Consider the following 18,267-nt stretch of genomic DNA (forward strand, 5'->3'; position numbering starts at 1 on the left):
TAATTTTTGGTATTTACAAGATATTGACATTTTAGAAATTAGACGTGTGAGATGTATAATTGTTATATAGATTTACATTTTTTCTGGTTTTCTCTGTGTTTCTTGAAGGTGAAGAATATCTCAATCTGAAGAAGTGTCTGTCAGAGGTGAAGCAGAGAATGTGTAATTTGCTATTGCTCCTTCTCTTAAGCCTTGGTAATCCTAAACCAAACAAAAAGTGGAAATAAGGAGTTACCAAGACCTATACAATAATCTCTCCACACAGATACTCTTGGCTTTATCTGGTTTTTCAAAGTCCTTGCTATCCGTGCCGGGCTTCATTTGCACAGTGACTCAAACAGGACTAATAATACTGGTAATACTACTACTACCACTACTACTAATAATAATCTTGACTCTTGTGTGGTGGCTCTGTGGTGGAGATTTTTTTCTGGCAGAAATGCAGGAGCTGTTTCCTGTAGCCACCCCAAGGCAAGGACTCTACATTAGCACTGATCTCCATGTTATGCCTGTACAGTACTGAATCCCAGACACTTTGCTGAAAGGGGGTTTCCTTAGATGTAAGTAAACTCCTAGGGCAGTTTATCCAGTATGCAGCTGAGCTTTGCTGTGGACACAGAGGCAGTCAGGGCGACTTTTTGCAAAAGCAGCTCAGGCCAGGCAGAGTTTTTGAAACTGAGTTTTTAAACTGCCATGCAGTTTGCACACCCTCCCGCTCCTCCCATGGCCCATCTGCATCTGGAAGCAATATAAGCTTGACAGCAAATCTGAAAACATGACAGTAAATCTAAAAACAAACCCATTGTGTCTCCAGCACAAGGGTGAAGTGACCAGGTTTAGCTGCTTTTCCTTGGTTCTTGGAGCTAAATATTAGCAGCAGCTCTACCCCAAATACTCAATCTGAGCATTCACCTCTGTGCATGTGCCATGTGGCCTCCCACCTGCATTTACGGTGTTTAGGAACAACAGACCAAGAATAAACCACAAGACCCATTTTCTAGGGAATTTATCACGTAGTATTTTATTCAAAAAACACTTACTACTTTTCATTGAGAGTAATATTTTTTCACTGACTGGAAAGATTCTTAATGTATCTCTGCAATTGCTTCCTTGATGGGTAACATCCCTGGAAGGTTATGACACATTTAAGGCATTTTTCATAAGCATAAGTTTTCAAATTTCAAGTTATATCTAACTAGAAATGTCTTGTCAGTCTCTTAACCCATTAATTTCCCAGTTTCTGGAAGTGCATTGTTTTTCTGCTCCTTCACTTCGGCAAAGTGCAGGACAAAGCAAACAGGAACTTGGTTTTCTTACTCATCCATTGCAAGGTGCTTTAGAAAGATTGAAACACATTCTTGTATGTGAATAGAGTGAAAATTCCTCATCCTGGTGACAAACAACACACCGGGATATTTTAACGAAGAAGGAGCAGTATAAATAAAAGAGAGTTGAGCAGAATAACGGACCTTGCTATACAGCAAAATAAATACCTGCTACACTATGAAAGTGTAATTTCATAGCTATGCTCCATAATTTCTCAATTTACCTTCCACATACCAACAGAAAACAGACATGATTTGTGAACTTCATCATCACTATCAAAATATAATTATTTTGATAGCTGCTATTAAATCTACATTAGGAATTTTAAAATGTGCTCAGTCCCGCAAAAATAGCACCTTTGTAAAGATACAGTCAAACTGCTGGAATCCTCGATCCCTTCACAGGATGTGGTACAACAAGACTTAATGCCACCAGGGCATTAAAAGCATCACAATCAAAGTTTTTGACTTTCCTCACAATGGAGCCTTGTGATGAGCCTTCAGAACACTCTTCTTCACGCTGTCACATGTGACCAACCTTCCTTTCTAGCTCTCTTTACATTTTCCCTCTGTGTGGTCTTGCCACGGGAGTACAGGTGGAACCAACAGCACAGAGTAACGGGACTCAACAGGAGATTTAAAAATTACCCACTTTCTTTATACAATTGTTCTCTCTAGAACATTTTCTGCTTGAGGGACATTCCCACCTCAAGGGCAGAAAGGGAAAGAAGAGGGCAAGACAATTCCAGCTGGCAACCAGGTGAAGAATACTTAAGGAAAATCCCAAAAGTTCAAGCACAGCAAGGCATCTTACTTCCCCTATCACAGTGTATTGCCCTGCATCGTGCAAAATCACTAATTAGCTTCAGAATCTCTGTTACTCTGAATATTTCCCTCTCTACAGGAAAGAAAATGTGTATAAACACCTGATAAGTGTGTTAAAACAATAATCACCTGCACAAATATATATGAATCACCTGCATAAATATATATATATATATTCATCTTGTAAATCAGAACTGCTGCAAAAGCTCCTGATTTAAAACACCTCATTGTGCTGATGCCAACTTTCAAATACATCTCAGCCCCTGTAGTGACTCATTTTCAGGGAGGTTTTAAGGAGTAAGAGTCACTGGCATGTGGCATAAAGGTTTTGATCCTTCCTGCAGATGTTTCTGGTGATTTCTGGGGTCTCCTGCCTAGCTTGCCAGCATCTCACATGGTGCTAAAAGGGCAAAGTCTCAAGCTCTTACTGGTCAGGTATGGCTATCAGTGCTCCCCAGTCATACCACACACCTCTCTGGAATATCACACAGGTTTTCAGGCCAAACACTTCCCCTGTATGGGAATTTAGGCATCAGCATTAAGGAAAATGCTAAGTCAGCAGAGACAAGGACTAACTCATTATCTTTTAAAGATGAAAAGAATATGTAGAATCACATAAATATAAAAAATATATGAAAGAAAAAGTTTTAGTTGCAACAGTTCTTAGATCCTTCTTCTAGCTGAGTGTTTTTCATAAATAAATGTGAACATAGAGGTTGCTGAGTGCAAAATGTCTTTCTTATGGAACATTTGTGCATGTCCGCTCTTGCACAGAGGTGCTGAGCTCCATGGACAACTCACAGCTTTCCCAGACACTCTGATAGTCCTGGATAGGGCTGCTGAGGATGTTTTTTCATGTAAATCAAAAGATAGGCCGTTTCTCCCCTGTAGAGGCAAAGAAAAAGCAAAATGCGATGTATATGTTTGAAGATCTAGGTTGCAAGTCACCTCCCAGGTTTGCTCCTGCCCAGCTTTTTGTGGTTTGGATCAACTAAGCTGACCTTTTCCAGTGTTCCTGAGAGAGCATATAAAGCTGACTCCCTGTCAGCACTTTAGCTTATAGGAGGGATTATCTCCCTCTTATAATATCCCCCTCTCATAAGCTATTTTCTTATGATGCATCAAAAGAAAAAGCATGGAAAAATCCCGACTGACGTATCTAACTGCAGCCAGCCCCACTTGTGACTACTCAGTAACCCTAGAGGCTCCCAGTATAGTCATATGCAGTCCCATCAGAGCAACCAGAATACAAGGATGCCTCTTCTGCTCTCCTGCATCCCCACTACATCCCAGGCAATATGCAATTCAAACCATTTATCTTCCCTCTCTTTGCTACCCTCATTCCAAAGTCCAGAGCAGCATTAGGTAAAAACAGAGATATGTTTGCATACCAGTGGAGGTTGGAATGTCCATAGGTGCATTTAACATCATCCCATGATACCTAGAGAAGAAAAACACACAAGAGGAGGCTGGTAAAAACTCTTAGGAGATGGACACGTTGTGATACCAGTGCACCAGTTCTCAGAGTGGTGTAAGTGGCACTTCCAGGAACTAAGCACCTTTTAATAAATTGGTTTATTGCTTTACAAGGGAAAACAGTTCCTTTTCTAACACAGTAGAGTACATAAAGTAGGGGTATACATCAAATGGCTGCTTTTGCAAGTCACAAAGCAGAAACTGAGGCCTTGTTTGGTGCAGAAGCAAGAGCCTGCAGCAGAGGTGCACAAAGCTCTGCAGCTTCAGTTTCTTTTCCTGGTTCTCTTTAATTAGCAGTCAGTCAGACTGAGCAAGATCTGGAGGAGAGGTCGGGAAAGTACAAAAAGAAACGTGGATTGATCTCCTCACCTGGCAAACCTGAGAATCATTAAAGCAATACCATTTACGCTCTGTGAGGCTTTGAATGTAGGCACAGTAATGTCCACAACTAGCTGATCCTGAATGAGCAACGACAGCAAAAAGGTCATACTGCCAGGTAGCCTGCAAAGAGACACAAAGAGTAACTTTTAGTGCAGTAATTCTCATTTGCCATTGACTGAAGAGAAGCAGCATCCAGGACAACAAGGATGTGGATTTTGCAAGGAGAAAGGAAGAAGAGCAGATTAGCCTTGAGGATCCTGCCTTTTTTGCTCTTACCCTCATAGTTTAGCCTGCCAGCTATGGGCTGGCAGCCTCCCTGGAGATCACAGGAATGTGAAAAAGGTAGAAGAATAGCAAAGGAGTTACACTACAGACAACACCATACTGGTGACTTTTGCTATTGCCATGTTTCCCCTTCTTATTTCACAGTAAGGGGGACAGATCCACGGTAGGGCAGAACACTCTCAGCTGCTTGGCAAAGCTGTTTCCTTGCTAAGCTCAACTCTGTGGCCAACAACACTGCATGGGAAATACCAGGAATGGAGTTCCCCTGCCTTGGACTGGTGAGATATGTAAAGCCTGTTTTTTGTCCTTATGGCAGGAAGCTCCAGTTATTGTGCCTTTGGTGATTTACTCTGAGCACAGAATGCTGAATAATGACTGAACCAGTTAAAACCAGACCCAGGTGAAAGATGTCTGAGACACAGAGTTTTAAGACAGGTACTTTGAAATCAGGTAAGTACTGGTGTGATCTCTTAAAATTTTATGAGACTTGAGCAGAGAGGAGAAGAAAATCTCTTTTTTAGACAGCCTTAGGAGTATCTCACCTTTTCATTGTCATCTGCGTGGCACTGATTTTCTGTCAAGACTCCATTGAAATCAAGGTCCCGTGGGAATGGGAGATAGTGACTGAGCTTGTGCGTGTAGGATGATTTTTCGAAGCAGAAGCGCTTTAGGTGTATGGTCAGAGTCTGTGGCAGATAGACGAGCTTCATGCTCTGTAAAACAATAAATAGTGTGTTTGAAAACTAAGGAATAAACCCTGGGGAGGTAGGCTGGAAACAGCCATTGCCACCCAGTGCATATAGCATGGAGAACAGCCAGTGCTATAAGTGAATGGCTGCCAATTGCACCACACAGCAGATGCCAAACCTTTGTAGCCCATTTGCACACAAGACACATAATGGAGCTGTGATAACCAAGTTTCTCAGCTTCAGTGTGATCAGCACTCAGCCTAGGGTGTGTCAAGGGTTGCTTCATTTCTCATCTGCTTTCCTAACCCTAGATTGGTAGCACTAGGTAGGGTGAGGAGAGGCAAGCCAACTTTTTTGTGACATGTGACCACTGGAGCTCTGTGAAGGATGTCAAGCTGACAGCTCATTTCTTCCAGCACTGCCTGTTGCTGCCATGGCTGTCACTAAGACACATGGATTCATTGTGGCCTCAGAGGCAGCCCAACAGTGAAAATGTTGTGGGAAGTTCCCTCCAAGCCTTGTGCTAAGGGATTCTCCCTCATGCTGCTCTCTTTAATGCACTTGCCTCTTCATGAAACAGCTAATTCATCATCTGGCACAGACTGATACTGTGAAAAATAGGGAGCCCAGTGGAGAGCAGGGAAGAAAGGAAATCATCCTGCAGTATCCTACTTTTAGGTGTATGCACAGTTCAAGTAACATATTTTTGTCCACCTCTGCAGCTACGCAGCAGTGTAAAGGCCCACAGTGCACACACAGAATAAACCAACAGAAGCTCCTCTTCTCAGCGACTTAGAGTAAAACTCATGAAATCCTTTGTAGCAAGAGCTACAACTACAGCAGGGAACTTCCTAACAGGAGGAAAGATGCATGTGGTTTATACCTTGCTGATACTTCTGTGCTGACAAATCTGAGTTGTTGATCTCCTCTTAAACTTATATGGTTGAGTCCTTTCCCCACCCTTCCCAGTCCTAAAGGAATTTCTCTGTGTGAGAGACTTATGGGAAAATAATTCTCTGATTACCTTCAAGAAAGGTGTTTTCATTCCACATTGTTGACAGAAACACATGTTTTGACCAGTCAGCTCTTCTGGATGGAAAAAGTACTGTAAACAGTCCTCCTATGAAGACAGAGGAGATTTCTTTCAACTGAATTCCTTCAAACTGGGTTTCTATTTCTACTTTATTTCACAGAGTACAAACAAATAACAAAACTACAGAAGGCATATTTTATTCAAAGGACAAAAGACTGCCTAGCAGCCTAAAAAAAGGTACCCCATTTTTCCTAGCTGCTATTGTGATTGCACTAGTTGGGAAAAAAAATGGAGTACCACATTTTTCGCAAAGAAGATGTTGATGCACACGTGTCTTTTATACCTACTTCAAAGCTTTAGAGGTTTTCAAAGAGCAATGATGAAAAAGTATAAAGGGGTCAGGTGGTCCAATGGTGAACTGGTACCTCAAAAATCCACTATATTTGTGGCAGCACCGACACAGTCACCAGCACTGCTCTATCTGCAGCACTGATTCAACAGTGAAAGACCACTGCACTGGACAAACACAGTGTGTCTGGCCAGGGATTCCAAGTCAGCTAGGGCACCTCACTGTGGTATCTAAGGTCTCACAGGTAGACATCACTGCATAGTTTGAGTCTTTGAGTCTGTTACAGAGTATTTAGCCAACACTCTTTTTAGAAAGGTGATTCAAGGACTTTATTTTCCAGCCCCTAAATCAAACAAATTTTTTGAGACCTCTAAAACTCTTCCAAACAAATGAGAAATGTGAAGGAGGAAAGACCACCCCCTGGTGGTCCCAAACGCTCTACAGAAATCTTGCAGAGATTCTAGATGCGACACAGGAGACACCAGTGCTGCAAGGAGATGGCTCCCACAGTGACAGAGGGGAATCTTTCTCCTAAGGGAACAGTGTTGCCACTAAACTTACCAGAGTCTTCAGCCTGTGAGAATTGGAATCCAACACTGGCAGTGGAAGAGTTAACATGCAGCTGTTGTTCTTTATTTCAAAAGAGCAATTCTGACAGGCCAGATGCTCCTGTACGCAGATAGTGTACAAATCACTCAGCTCTTCAACCTGGAGGGACAAAAAAAGGCCAAAACAAGGTTTATGAAGATGACAGACGATGTACTTTCTTGTGGGTGGAAAAATCCACGTGCACATGTTATTTCAAGCCAGGTTACTGCTTTAATGTTCAAACCAAGATCTAACACTGACTTATGTGGACAGGCCACTTCCCACAATTTAAAGGAGGACAATTCCTTCCCCTCATCCCCTCTCAGAGGGGAAAGACACAGCCTATAACAAGATCAGAACAGTTAAATGTCTGCTTTGATGCAGAATTGTACTGTTTTGTTTGAAACTGCAAAAGAAGCCTGTCTTCTGTATGAATAAAACTATGACTGAGTCAAGGAAGAATCACTTTTCTCTTCCCAGTCTGGTAGAAGAAACCTACCTATATAACATACTAACAGTGACTAATTAGAAAGAAATGCACATGGCTGACTTCAAAAAATGGGAAAGTTGTGTCAAGGCATGCCAATAAATGCTTACAGAAATTTGGGGGGAAAAAATGAAAGAAAACTAAATTTGGTGTTGCAAAAAGATCAATTTTTTACTTATTAATCAACTCTCCCGTTAGAACAGAGACTCTGGCATGCCCTAAGAGTAGGAAGAACAAAAATTAACTGTAATTCAAAATGTTGTAGGTTATGAGATCAAGACTTCTTCTCCCATTTGAAAGATGTGAGGAAAGACCCAAACAGGGGATGGATAATTTTAAGAATTTAACTTAAGACAATTGTCAGTGAACGGGATCCTTCTCCAAGGAGCAGAGGAAACAACACATGATAAGGGCCAAAAAACCTGGTGTTCATTTCAGTTACCATCCTTACCAGCTCTAGCTTTTTCATCTGCTTCTTTATCAAGTTCCAGAGACGCAGAAACAGCTGAGCAGCATCATGCTGCACAAACACTGGACAAAGAGAAAACACAACCCCAATAAGTACTGTGAACAGCACCAAGCACAAACTTCCCACAGAGGGCAAAGGGAGAGTTATTGTCCCCCATTAGATCCAGTTTCTTGTCCCTTGCCACTCCCTGCCAGGGACAGAACTTAGACTGGACAAGAGCTGCAATCTCTCTGTGTGACCTGAACAGGCAGTGGGAAAAGATAAGAGGGCTTGCACCACCCAGTGCTAAAGTTGTGTACTTGACACCAGGTGCAGGGCCAAGAGTACACCAAATACCTACCAGAAAACAGGGCTCAGATGTCTCACTGATTTGAGAACTGTATTTCATAGCATCACAGAATGGTTTGGGTTGGAAGAGACTTAAAGGACATCTCTTTCCAACCCCCCTGCCATGGACAAGGACATCTTCCACTAGAACAGGTTGCTCAGAGCATTTTCCAACCTGGCCTTGAACACTTCCAGGCATGGCGTATCCACAACTTCTCTGGGCAAACTGTGCCAGTGTCTCACTACCCTCAGAGTAAAGAGGCTCTTCCTAATATCAAATCTAAACCCAACTTCTTTCAGTTTAAAGCAATCACCTCTTGTCCTATCACTACATGTCCTTGCAAAAAGTTCCTTTTGAATCCTGCTTAGAAACAATAAAGAGAAGATTCTGTTCTCCTTTTCACCTTTATTACACCACAGACCTTTTTTCCCCCATCCCCTAGTGAAGGTTATAATTCTCCTGAGTGCTGAGATAAAATTATGTCTCACACACCAAATAGTATAAACCCTCTTGATCCCTATCCAGCACATGGTTTCAGCACAGGAAGCCAAGTATGATGAAGTGACATTATGCTTTGTCTTTCCGCTCTAGCTAAATTGGCATATTAGGAAACCTAAAGTGGTGGGATACAGCTCAATGAATGAGCTTGCTTAGAATGGCTCAGCAGGGAATTGCTTCAAGATTAAACTTAGGCAGAAAGAAAAGAATCTACATCCTTGAATGTGAAGAACTGATTTTATCAGCCAGTGAGGAACTCAAGAGTTAGGAACTGGGCAAAAATTACATGCGGTACAGCAAAATCATAGTATTTCTGGACTACCTTTTTGCTTGATCATAGGTGGAACAAATTTTGTAGAATAATCCAACAACCTGATGTGGAAGTGCTTTCAACTTCCCAGCAACGCAAGTCTGCAGGTACTGACTTCAGCTGTGTTCTAGTATGATTACAGACATCTCTGATTAAACAAGGCTCAGAACATACGCCTTTCCTCATGTCTAATAGCACATTCATGATCCAGGAAAAGAACCACTTTCTGAGATGTTGGAGTTTAGGAACCACATCTGAATTTTAAAGAAGGACAAGGTGGGAAATAGTCAAGCTTTACAAACTCCCTTTGGGCATCTCTCTTTGACAGGAAGAGAGAAGGCAGACTGCAAAGCCATTCAGAGTAAGGGGGAAAATGAGGCAAACAGAAATATTGAGTTTATCTTGCATTCCTCCTTAACAAAGATGGCTGGCTACCACCTCCTCTTTCAGTGCTGTCCTGTTTGGGCAGGAGAGTTGGGCTGGTTCCAACGGGATGAGGTGCAACAAGGCCAAGTGCCGGGTCCTGCACTTTGGCCACAACAACCCCCTGCAGGGCTACAGGCTGGGGACAGAGTGGCTGGAGAGCAGCCAGGCAGAAAGGGACCTGGGAGTTTGGATTGACAGGAAGCTGAACAGGAGCCAGCAGTGTGCCCAGGTGGCTAAGAAGGCCAATGGCATCCTGGCCTGGATCAGGAACAGTGTGGCAGCAGGACCAGGGAAGTGATTCTTCCCCTGGACTCAGCACTGGTGAGGCCACACCTGGAGTGCTGTGTCCAGTTCTGGGCCCCTCAGTTCAGGAAGGACATTAAGGGGCTGGAGCAGGTCCAGAGAAGAGCAACAAGGCTGGTGAAGGGACTGGAGCACAAGTCCTATGAGGAGAGGCTGAGGGAGCTGGGGCTGTTCAGCCTGGAGAAGAGGAGTCTCAGGGGAGACCTCATCACTCTCTACAACTCCCTGACAGGAGGTTGTAGCCAGGTGGGGGTTGGTCTCTTCTCCCAGGCAGCTACCAGCAAGACAAAAGGGCATGGTCTTAAGCTGTGCCAGGAGAGGTTTAGGTTAGATATTAGGAAGAAATTCTTTACAGAGAGGGTAATCAGACATTGGAATGGGCTGCCCAGCGAAGTGGTGGATTCTCCATCCCTGGAGGTTTTTAAGATGAGACTGGATGTGGCACTCAGTGCCATGGTCTAGTAACCACGGTGGTGATGGAACAAGGGTTGGACTTGATGATCTCAGAGGTCTCTTCCAACCCAGCTGATTCTATGATCATACAATAAAGATCATGACATTCAGATACACCCTGTGTATTTGTACACATAGACAGACTCCCAGAATCCTACTGTCACCAGTCACACGTGCATTCAACAGTCTCTCTCTCCTTTGGGACTTTGACCAGTTGAGAGATTAAGATAGCAAATTTTTCTCTCTGCCCTTATAAAAAGGAACAGGAAGTATACAGTTTCTATCCTTGGGGATCTGTGTGAACTTATCTTTTCCACACTATCGCTTTCTTCTAACAAGTAACAGCAGCTATTTCACTATTATGATGCCAGTACAGCAAGACAAATCAAGCTCTAAGCTGTCTTCTCAGCCCTGCACAGCCCTTTCCCCTTGGCTAGTGTCTGTAGCTGAGTCTTCCAGCAGGCTGATAGACTTTGGACATCAGCAAGGATATACAACAGGGGCTTTTTTCCCCCTCTTCATGAGCAATACACAGCATCACACTCACAGGTGGGGAGCAGCTATAAATAGCACTACATCACCATGTACCTAACTCCTGACATTTCTGAATGCAGACGCTGGAGTCTGCACTGCTTGTTAGTGCTGGGTAATCAACACCCCGGTTTGCAGGCAGAGGTGGGCATGAGGCAGCGCTACTTACATTCCACTCTGTGCGCTGAAAGGCAGCAAGCGAGTTCTGTGGGGCGAACAGCTTTGCGCTTGCCACGCTGCATCTCCTCCAGCAGCAGGAGCATTTGGTACGGGACATTGCTCCTCCTCTGCGCGGCACACGGTGGCACTGTGATCCTACAAAGGGAAGAAGCAACACGGATGGTCATCAAGGGGTACAATGGAGAAATATCAGACATCACACCTGAAGGAGCAGAAGGTAAGTAGCCCAGCTAGCAACTCAAGAGGAACCAGAATGGGTATATTTTCAGCAAAAGAAGGAAAAAAGGGGAAGCAGTCACCTGCACTAGCTCACCCCACAGCGCAGGCTGACAGTTCTAAAGTGAAAGGCCACAATGTTAAGTCGGCCTGTTCCTGAGTAAGGGACAAGCCAAGCAGGACCTCAAGTGCTTTCTGGGCTCTAGAAATAACATTAGTTACAGCCAGTTTCAGAGCTGTTCTTCCCTCCCACTGATTCATGTCCTCATTCTCAACATACCCTCAAAATTTCATGGGCACATAAATCAAAATGCTTGTATTTCAAATATATGCCAACTGAAAAGCTCTTTATCCTCCCTAAATTTATTGCAGTCCACAGGTTTTTCTAAGTCTTTCTTCAAATAACCGTGGTAACCTACTGTCTACATTATTTAACTTTGCCCATTCATGACACTTCTCATCTCTGCACGTCTGTAACATCTTTCTCCTCTGCACAGTAGTGAGCATCCAAGAAATGTAGAGAAAGAACTGAATAGGAATGATCCACTTAGATGTTTAAAGTTGCAGGGAACTGAGTAAATTGAAAATAAATCAAACCAGTTATTATTGTAGTTGGTAGGGAGGCAGAAGCCCAAATCCTCCTCACAAACAACCAGGGAGAACAGTCAAGCAAGACAAAGTAAAGCTATGTATTCTTGATCTGCAACAACATTATTAGTCTTCTCTATGAGGTGCTAACCAGGGCAGTCAGGGGCCAGAGGCTGGGGATTACCAAATGTTTGTGTTTACATGCTTAAAGTTACAAAATTAATAGTGGATATGGTTAGGCACAACACATCCTTTTTTTAAGATGGCCTATGAGTAAACCTGGAATAAAATCATATCCTCTTTTGGAAAAGAGAGATACAAGTCATAAAGACTCAGCTCAGGACTGCAGCTTACTGGTGTGCAAAGGGCACACGAATCAGAGATGACTAACAAGTCAGAATACTGCAACTTCTACTTTTGCAGGCCCTAGACTATGCATGACAGACACAAGGCAGAGACCTTGCTGAGGGAGCTGAAAGCACCTTTGATAGCACCTCAATGATCTAATCCTTCAAATGTACATCCCATATAAAAAAGAGGGGGAGGCAACAAAGCAACAATGGAAGTATCTCTGGTAGTTCAAACAAGTGGTACCTTCGAAGTATCCCTGTGAAGTGTATATTCATGAGGAACACTTGGAGTAGAGAGTTCAGACAGCAGCTCTGTCCAAGGTTATACAGTCCAATAGCTCCTGCAGGAATAGAAGAAGAGGAAGTGAGGCCTGGAGATAGGTACAGGAAAAGAAAGTGAAAATTATTTGAAAGTGGCAAACTCCTCTTGTCATTCAGTGGTATAGGCCGAGCATCTTGGTCAGACCCAAAAAAGTGTTCAATCTATTCTTCTGTTGCTCAAGTAGATAACTTCTGGTTTTGTTTGGTGACTGACAGGAAAAAACGAAGTAAGCCTGGATAATGATACTCAGATTTCTCCCAGTTCCTCTATTTTCAGTCCTCTGAAACCACCTGAAACACCTAAACAGAAAATAAAACCACAGGAAGCAAAAGGACTTTTATTTAGTCTTTTACACAGCAAAGCCTAACAAAAAAATGAAGAGCTCCATATGGGACCAGATCCTAGCTGTCCATCACACAGGATTCAAGTTTCCCCTTCAGCCTGTCTCTGGTATGGTTTTTTCCAGTTTCAAAGGAAGGAACTAGCCTGAGAGAAGAAGCAAGTCACAGCTGCTCCTACATCTAAAAAGGTGGCATGTTCTGTGCCCCACTGTGTAGGATCGTGACCAAAGCAAGCACACAAAGGGTTAACAAAGCAGTGGACATTGCCAGAATGGAAGAGAATGTGGCAGAAGGTGGGAGGAAGTGTCTACAAGGTGCATGGAGCCAAAGGTCCATGACCCAGAACAAGAAGATGATTGAAGAAAAGAAGAAAGCGTGTTGAAAGCTGATAGCCGCAAAGATGGACGTTAGTTGTTTAACAGGTAGAAATATGCACACTGTAATTTTATAGGGCCAAGTATTGCTTGTTGATAGGTTGAAGAGGCTTAGCTAACAGACCAGAAACGAAACTAGTTCCTCTATAAATAGAGGCTTGAAATAAATAATAAACGATCCTCTTGCTGACCAGCGAGGGTGTCCGTGCCTCGGTCGCTACACCCCACTGCAGTATAAGCAACCCTGGTCAGAAATTAGAAATTTTGCTTCTGAAGTCATCACCAAAGAGAGAGAGGACACGGAATGGAAACCCAGAACACCTTTGAAATACGTACAGTCAGTGGTAAGGGTGGGCCTAGTTCATGGTTTAGTAAACCCAGAATCAATGCTGGCTTTGTTTGGAAAGAGACAGAGCCACCATCTAGACCTTTTGGGCTGCAATGGCCAATTTGAGGACTTAAAATGGGAAAAAGCTATGAGATCCTCATGCAATCCATTCCCCTAAAATGGTTATTTGGCAGGATAAAATAATAATCATCTGCATATTCCTCAGTGAAGAAGTAAGGAATAGGAGAAAATGAAGCCTGAGGACAGAACAGCAGCCATTAGAAACAGAAAATATTAGAGCTAAGAACAGACAAAATATTATTACCATTTTTTAAGTCTGCCACACCAAAGACTGATGTCAGCCTCCGTTCTTTGGCCTTCAGCTCTTTGGCTTCATCTTTATTACTTTGTACTTCAGCTTCTGCCTCCATGGTCTCACTTAGTGCCAGCTCTGGTTTCTTGCCTCTTTCTTGATGTCCACTGTTTTGCCCCATCCACAATACTGTAAAAAGACAGAAGGACGGCAAAGAGACACAGCAAGATCAGAAAGATTGGGAGCATCCAAAACCACCGGATTTGTCTGTGATATTTTCATTACGAAAAAGGTGAAATCACAGAATGGTTTGGGTTAGGAGGGACCTTAATCTAGTTCCAACCCTCCTGCTACAGGCAGGGATGCCACCCACTAGATCAAGGTTGCTCAGGGCCCCGTCCAGCCTGGTCTGGAATATCAATAAAATAAGCAAGATTACTGCAACAGCATTTGGTGTATTTGAATAACATGGGTATTGTAGCTGTGCAAGGTAACAGAGTTTAATGGCAATTTCTCATCCTGTCTTCCTCTCGAGGCTATATAAATAAATGAACCTTCAGTTCCACAGAAACAACTCCATCTAACTAGAGAACTCCAGATATCCCTGTTCAAGGAGATTTCGTAAATAAGATGATTAATATTATCCCAACGGCAAATGTTGCAAAACTCCAATGTTTAGTAAAAGCAACATTTTATCACCCGAAGTACCCCAAGTATTCAAAAGGGCAAATTTCACCTTTTTTTAGCCTTTTGACCTGATAAGCATGTTTGGTTTCTGTGCTGGGCTCCCTGCACTGTTTTTAAGTGCCTTATTCACAGCTCTACTGTGGCACTTCGGACTGCAATTTTTGAAAGACATTTAAGAACTGAAATATCAGTTTCTTTTTCTGTTCCTTCAAGTGATCACAGGCAATTGCACAAGGGAACCATTATAATACCTTGACTGTCGACAGACCATTACTCTGAGACATTCTCCTGTGACTCAGCTACTGACTACTAAACCAAAGTAAAAATACATGAGCAAAACAATATGATAAACGTTCAAATGCAACTATACAAAATTGAAACTTTTTATAAGCCCACCTCCAACACAAAGAACAGAATTAGAAAAAAGTGGATATGCTTAGGGAAGCATTCACAGGTGAGGAGGGGGGACCCACAAAACAAATGCTCAGACATTATTATTTAAAAATATTAAACAGCACATAAAATCAACCGAAGGCCAGGTGCTGAAAGAATGAAGGAAAGCTACCAAGGAAGGGAAATAAGCAAAATATCCTGATTCCGCCTTTCACAGAAAGAAAATCTTTGTTTTAAAAGCATGTTTTCAGGTTAACTGTGCCTAATAATGTCAAATATCAAAGCTTCTGAAGACTGAGGCAGAAAAACTAGAAATGGATTTTTTTCCCAATTATTACCTTTAAGCTTAAGTATAATTATTTCCAACTGTACTTTTGAAGATTACTTTTGAACTCTGTCATACACTCAGACTCACTAAAAATTGTCGAATTTGCTGAGAAGTTTATTTGAAAAAAAACAAACAACTCTGACAAAGATAGATTCAAGAATATTGCTTTTTACATACCCAAAATCCAGTGATTAGAACAGCTATGGAGGAAAAGAGAAATTTTATTTGATTTCTTCCTTGGCAAAACAGAGTCTGAACACACACTGCCTCTTTCCCTGGAATTGATTTAACAGTGCATTCAGGTTTCTGAAAGCCCAGCTGGTGTGGAGCCCATCTGGGCCTGTAACATGAGAACCACTGGGTTTAGCTGGTTGGCCTTAGCCAAAAGGTAAGGGATGCTCACAGCCAGTGGGGATGCCAAAGAAGACAGAAAGGAAAGGGACAGGCAGTGCAGAGGTGGCAAAAAAATAGCTGGGGATGTAGCAGGGATGAAGCGAACCAGCAAGACATTACTTTTGTCAGGATAAGATTAAGGGTAGGATTAATGAGTAAACTCAGGGCTTTGGGTGACTTGAGAAATAGGTAGAAAAATACTAGGGCATGAAGATGCAGGAGGATACAGAGAGAGGAGGGCTTGGGTTTCTAGTTCAATGACACTCTCCCCCAAGCACCTCTAGCAAGAACCCGGGTACTGGAGCAGGGACACGAATACAGTTTCCCAACCCTGGCATGGAACTGGCTCACTTTGTCTGGCTGTCAGCAGTAAAGCATTCCTAAGATTTGCACTTGACCGTCTTTCCCTTGCACAAGTGTATAAAAAAACTGGTGAGTGAGCTGAGGAACTGAGGAGTAGGCTCCCCTCCTGCCCCCAATTTCTCCTCTCTCACCAGAGGAGCAGGGTTACTTCTCAGGTTTTTTTGCAGGTCAGGGGTAGGACTCAGTACCCTCAAGTATGTGGCTTGGCTGCACCAAGCAACTCCACTAGCACTGGGCATCCTGTAATCATGTAACCCTCTCACTTGCTCTCCCTCAGCCAATCCCATCATCCTCCCTCTCATCCTGGACTGCTCCACAGTTCCATCTGCCCTCCCAAGACACTGGTTTCTCACAACAAACCCCCAGTGGTGCCTTCACGCCCTGTGCCTCGAAGTGCCCCTCCGCCTGAGGAGTAGCCCCATCTCTGCCCCTGGTCACCCCTTCCCCACCATTGTCGTCTCCTTTCCCCTCACGGGCATCTTGGGGTGCAGATGGTGCTGGGGTGGGCGGTGGGCTGCAGGTGGGAAGGCCAGGTTGGATGAGGCTCTGAGCAACGTGGTCTAGTGGAAGGTGTCCCTGCCCACGGGAAGGGGGTTGGAACTAGGTATCTTCAAGGAAACCATTCTATGATATTATGACTCTGTGATGCCCCGAGGTGCTCCTCGAAGGGGAGAGGGACTCAATGTGATGACCCATCCTCAAGGAGAAGTACCTAAGAGCGCATCACCTCCACACTTCTCCGGGATGCGACTGAAAGGAGACTTCCCACCCTGTTGTTGAATCACTCTCCCTTATTTCCCTCTTTTTATTACCTTCCCTCCAGGCACACTGCACCTCTGCCTCGACCTATCTCACAGACCAGCAAAAAGGCTTCTTACCAATTACCGCAGGACCCAGCAGCGCTTCGAGCCTCGGCTGGACCTCACGTTCACCTGCTGACAAAGGGGGCAGCGGGGGCTCGGAAAACTCGCCTGCCCGCACCGGAGCGGCGCGGAGGAGCCGCTCACCCGGAGGAGCCGGGAGGGCAGCGGGAGCCGGGAGGGCAGCGGGAGCCGGGAGGGCAGCGGGATCCGGGAGGGCAGCGGGAGCCGGCAGGGCTGCGGGGCGGAGCGGGGCCGTCCCGCCGCTCGGGCTGCGTCAGGCGGCGGCAGCGCCCGCCCCGCAGTTTTCATTTCCCGCTCGGTCGGGAGAGAGGACAGAAAGTGAAACTCAGCGCCGCCCTGGGCCGCTTCCCGGCACGGAAAGGCGGCCGAGGGACAAGAGACCTCCCCCAGCTCAGCGGCCGCTCGAGGGGAACTGCTGAGAGTGGCACAGCACTGGAAAAGTGATGCCAGTACTGCCCAGGGATGCCAGTACTAAATAAATACTTGAGAAAAGCAGCACTGCTTGGTTTTGCATTAAGGCTGAAGTATTTTTCCTGCTTTTCGAAAGCTGCTCGGGATGAGAAGAAATTGCTGAAATTCCCTCTGAATCCCCTAGCTGCTCTCTATTGTCCAGTCTCGTGAAATGTAAGTAAAAGCAACTGCAGACGCTAAAAATGGAAAGCTTTCACCCAGTCTGTTCAGAAACACACATTTGTAAAAAATTCAACAACACTGATATAAAGCAGAAGCAAGCAACAGCAATAAAGCCATTTGAAACCATTACAAGGACAATTTTAAAAAGTCGTAAAAATAGAGTAGGTACAAAAACGTGTGCAATTCTGTAGTTCACTCAGTAACTTTTGTGACACATTCAGTTTCATGAAAAACAAACCTGATGGAACTATTGCTCAAGAAACAAAAGCAACATAGTAACCTACTTGCATGACAGTCTGACTTGATGCTTGGCACCACAGTTCTCAATAAACCCATACACTACACATGTGGCAGTTATGTTGAAAAAATGAGGCAGCTAAAGCTGCTAATATTTGCATTAGGTTATCCTGTTTGCAACTTGCCTTTCAGAGTTCATAACTTCATATTCAGTGCATGATCAATGACTCTCTTTTTCCGTTTCATTTTCATCCATGAAAAATGCAGTGTTCTGAAAACCTCTCATTTTTTAAGGCCAGTGCCAAGTTTGATTCTACATTTTCTGTAAGAAACGGTAAGAACAAATATAGAACTTTAACACACTTCAAAAAAAAGTAATAATGTATTTGACCCGTATTAAAGACTGTATCTGACAGAAGACACAAATAGCAGGCAGCCATCCATTAATAAAGAAATTATTCAGCATTAACATGGCCATAGTATTAATGAATTCTTAATGAGATAATGCTGCTTACAACTCATTTTCCACGAACAAAGTTTTGATGGCATTATACAGGGGACAGGCATATAATTTAAGGAGC

General features: G+C 43.7%; 1 protein-coding gene across 1 annotated transcript; it reads right to left on the reverse strand.

The window, feature by feature from the left end:
• Window positions 1-1,006: 1,006 nt before the first annotated feature.
• On the reverse strand, window positions 1,007-16,940 carry USP18 (ubiquitin specific peptidase 18). Its single transcript, XM_027747571.2, has 11 exons — window positions 16,811-16,940; window positions 13,781-13,957; window positions 12,335-12,431; window positions 10,926-11,071; window positions 7,890-7,969; window positions 6,925-7,071; window positions 6,006-6,101; window positions 4,835-5,005; window positions 3,996-4,127; window positions 3,542-3,591; window positions 1,007-3,035 (listed from the first exon to the last, which is right to left on the reverse strand). The coding sequence occupies exons 2-11, from the start codon at window positions 13,947-13,949 to the stop codon at window positions 2,948-2,950; spliced, it is 1,176 nt and encodes a 391-aa protein (XP_027603372.1). The 5' UTR covers window positions 13,950-13,957; window positions 16,811-16,940; the 3' UTR covers window positions 1,007-2,947.
• Between the last annotated feature and the right edge of the window lie 1,327 nt (window positions 16,941-18,267).

Source organism: Pipra filicauda, unplaced genomic scaffold (assembly GCF_003945595.2).
Source record: "Pipra filicauda isolate LSUMZ 115617 unplaced genomic scaffold, ASM394559v2 scaffold528_size357041_pilon, whole genome shotgun sequence".
Taxonomy (NCBI): domain Eukaryota; kingdom Metazoa; phylum Chordata; class Aves; order Passeriformes; family Pipridae; genus Pipra; species Pipra filicauda.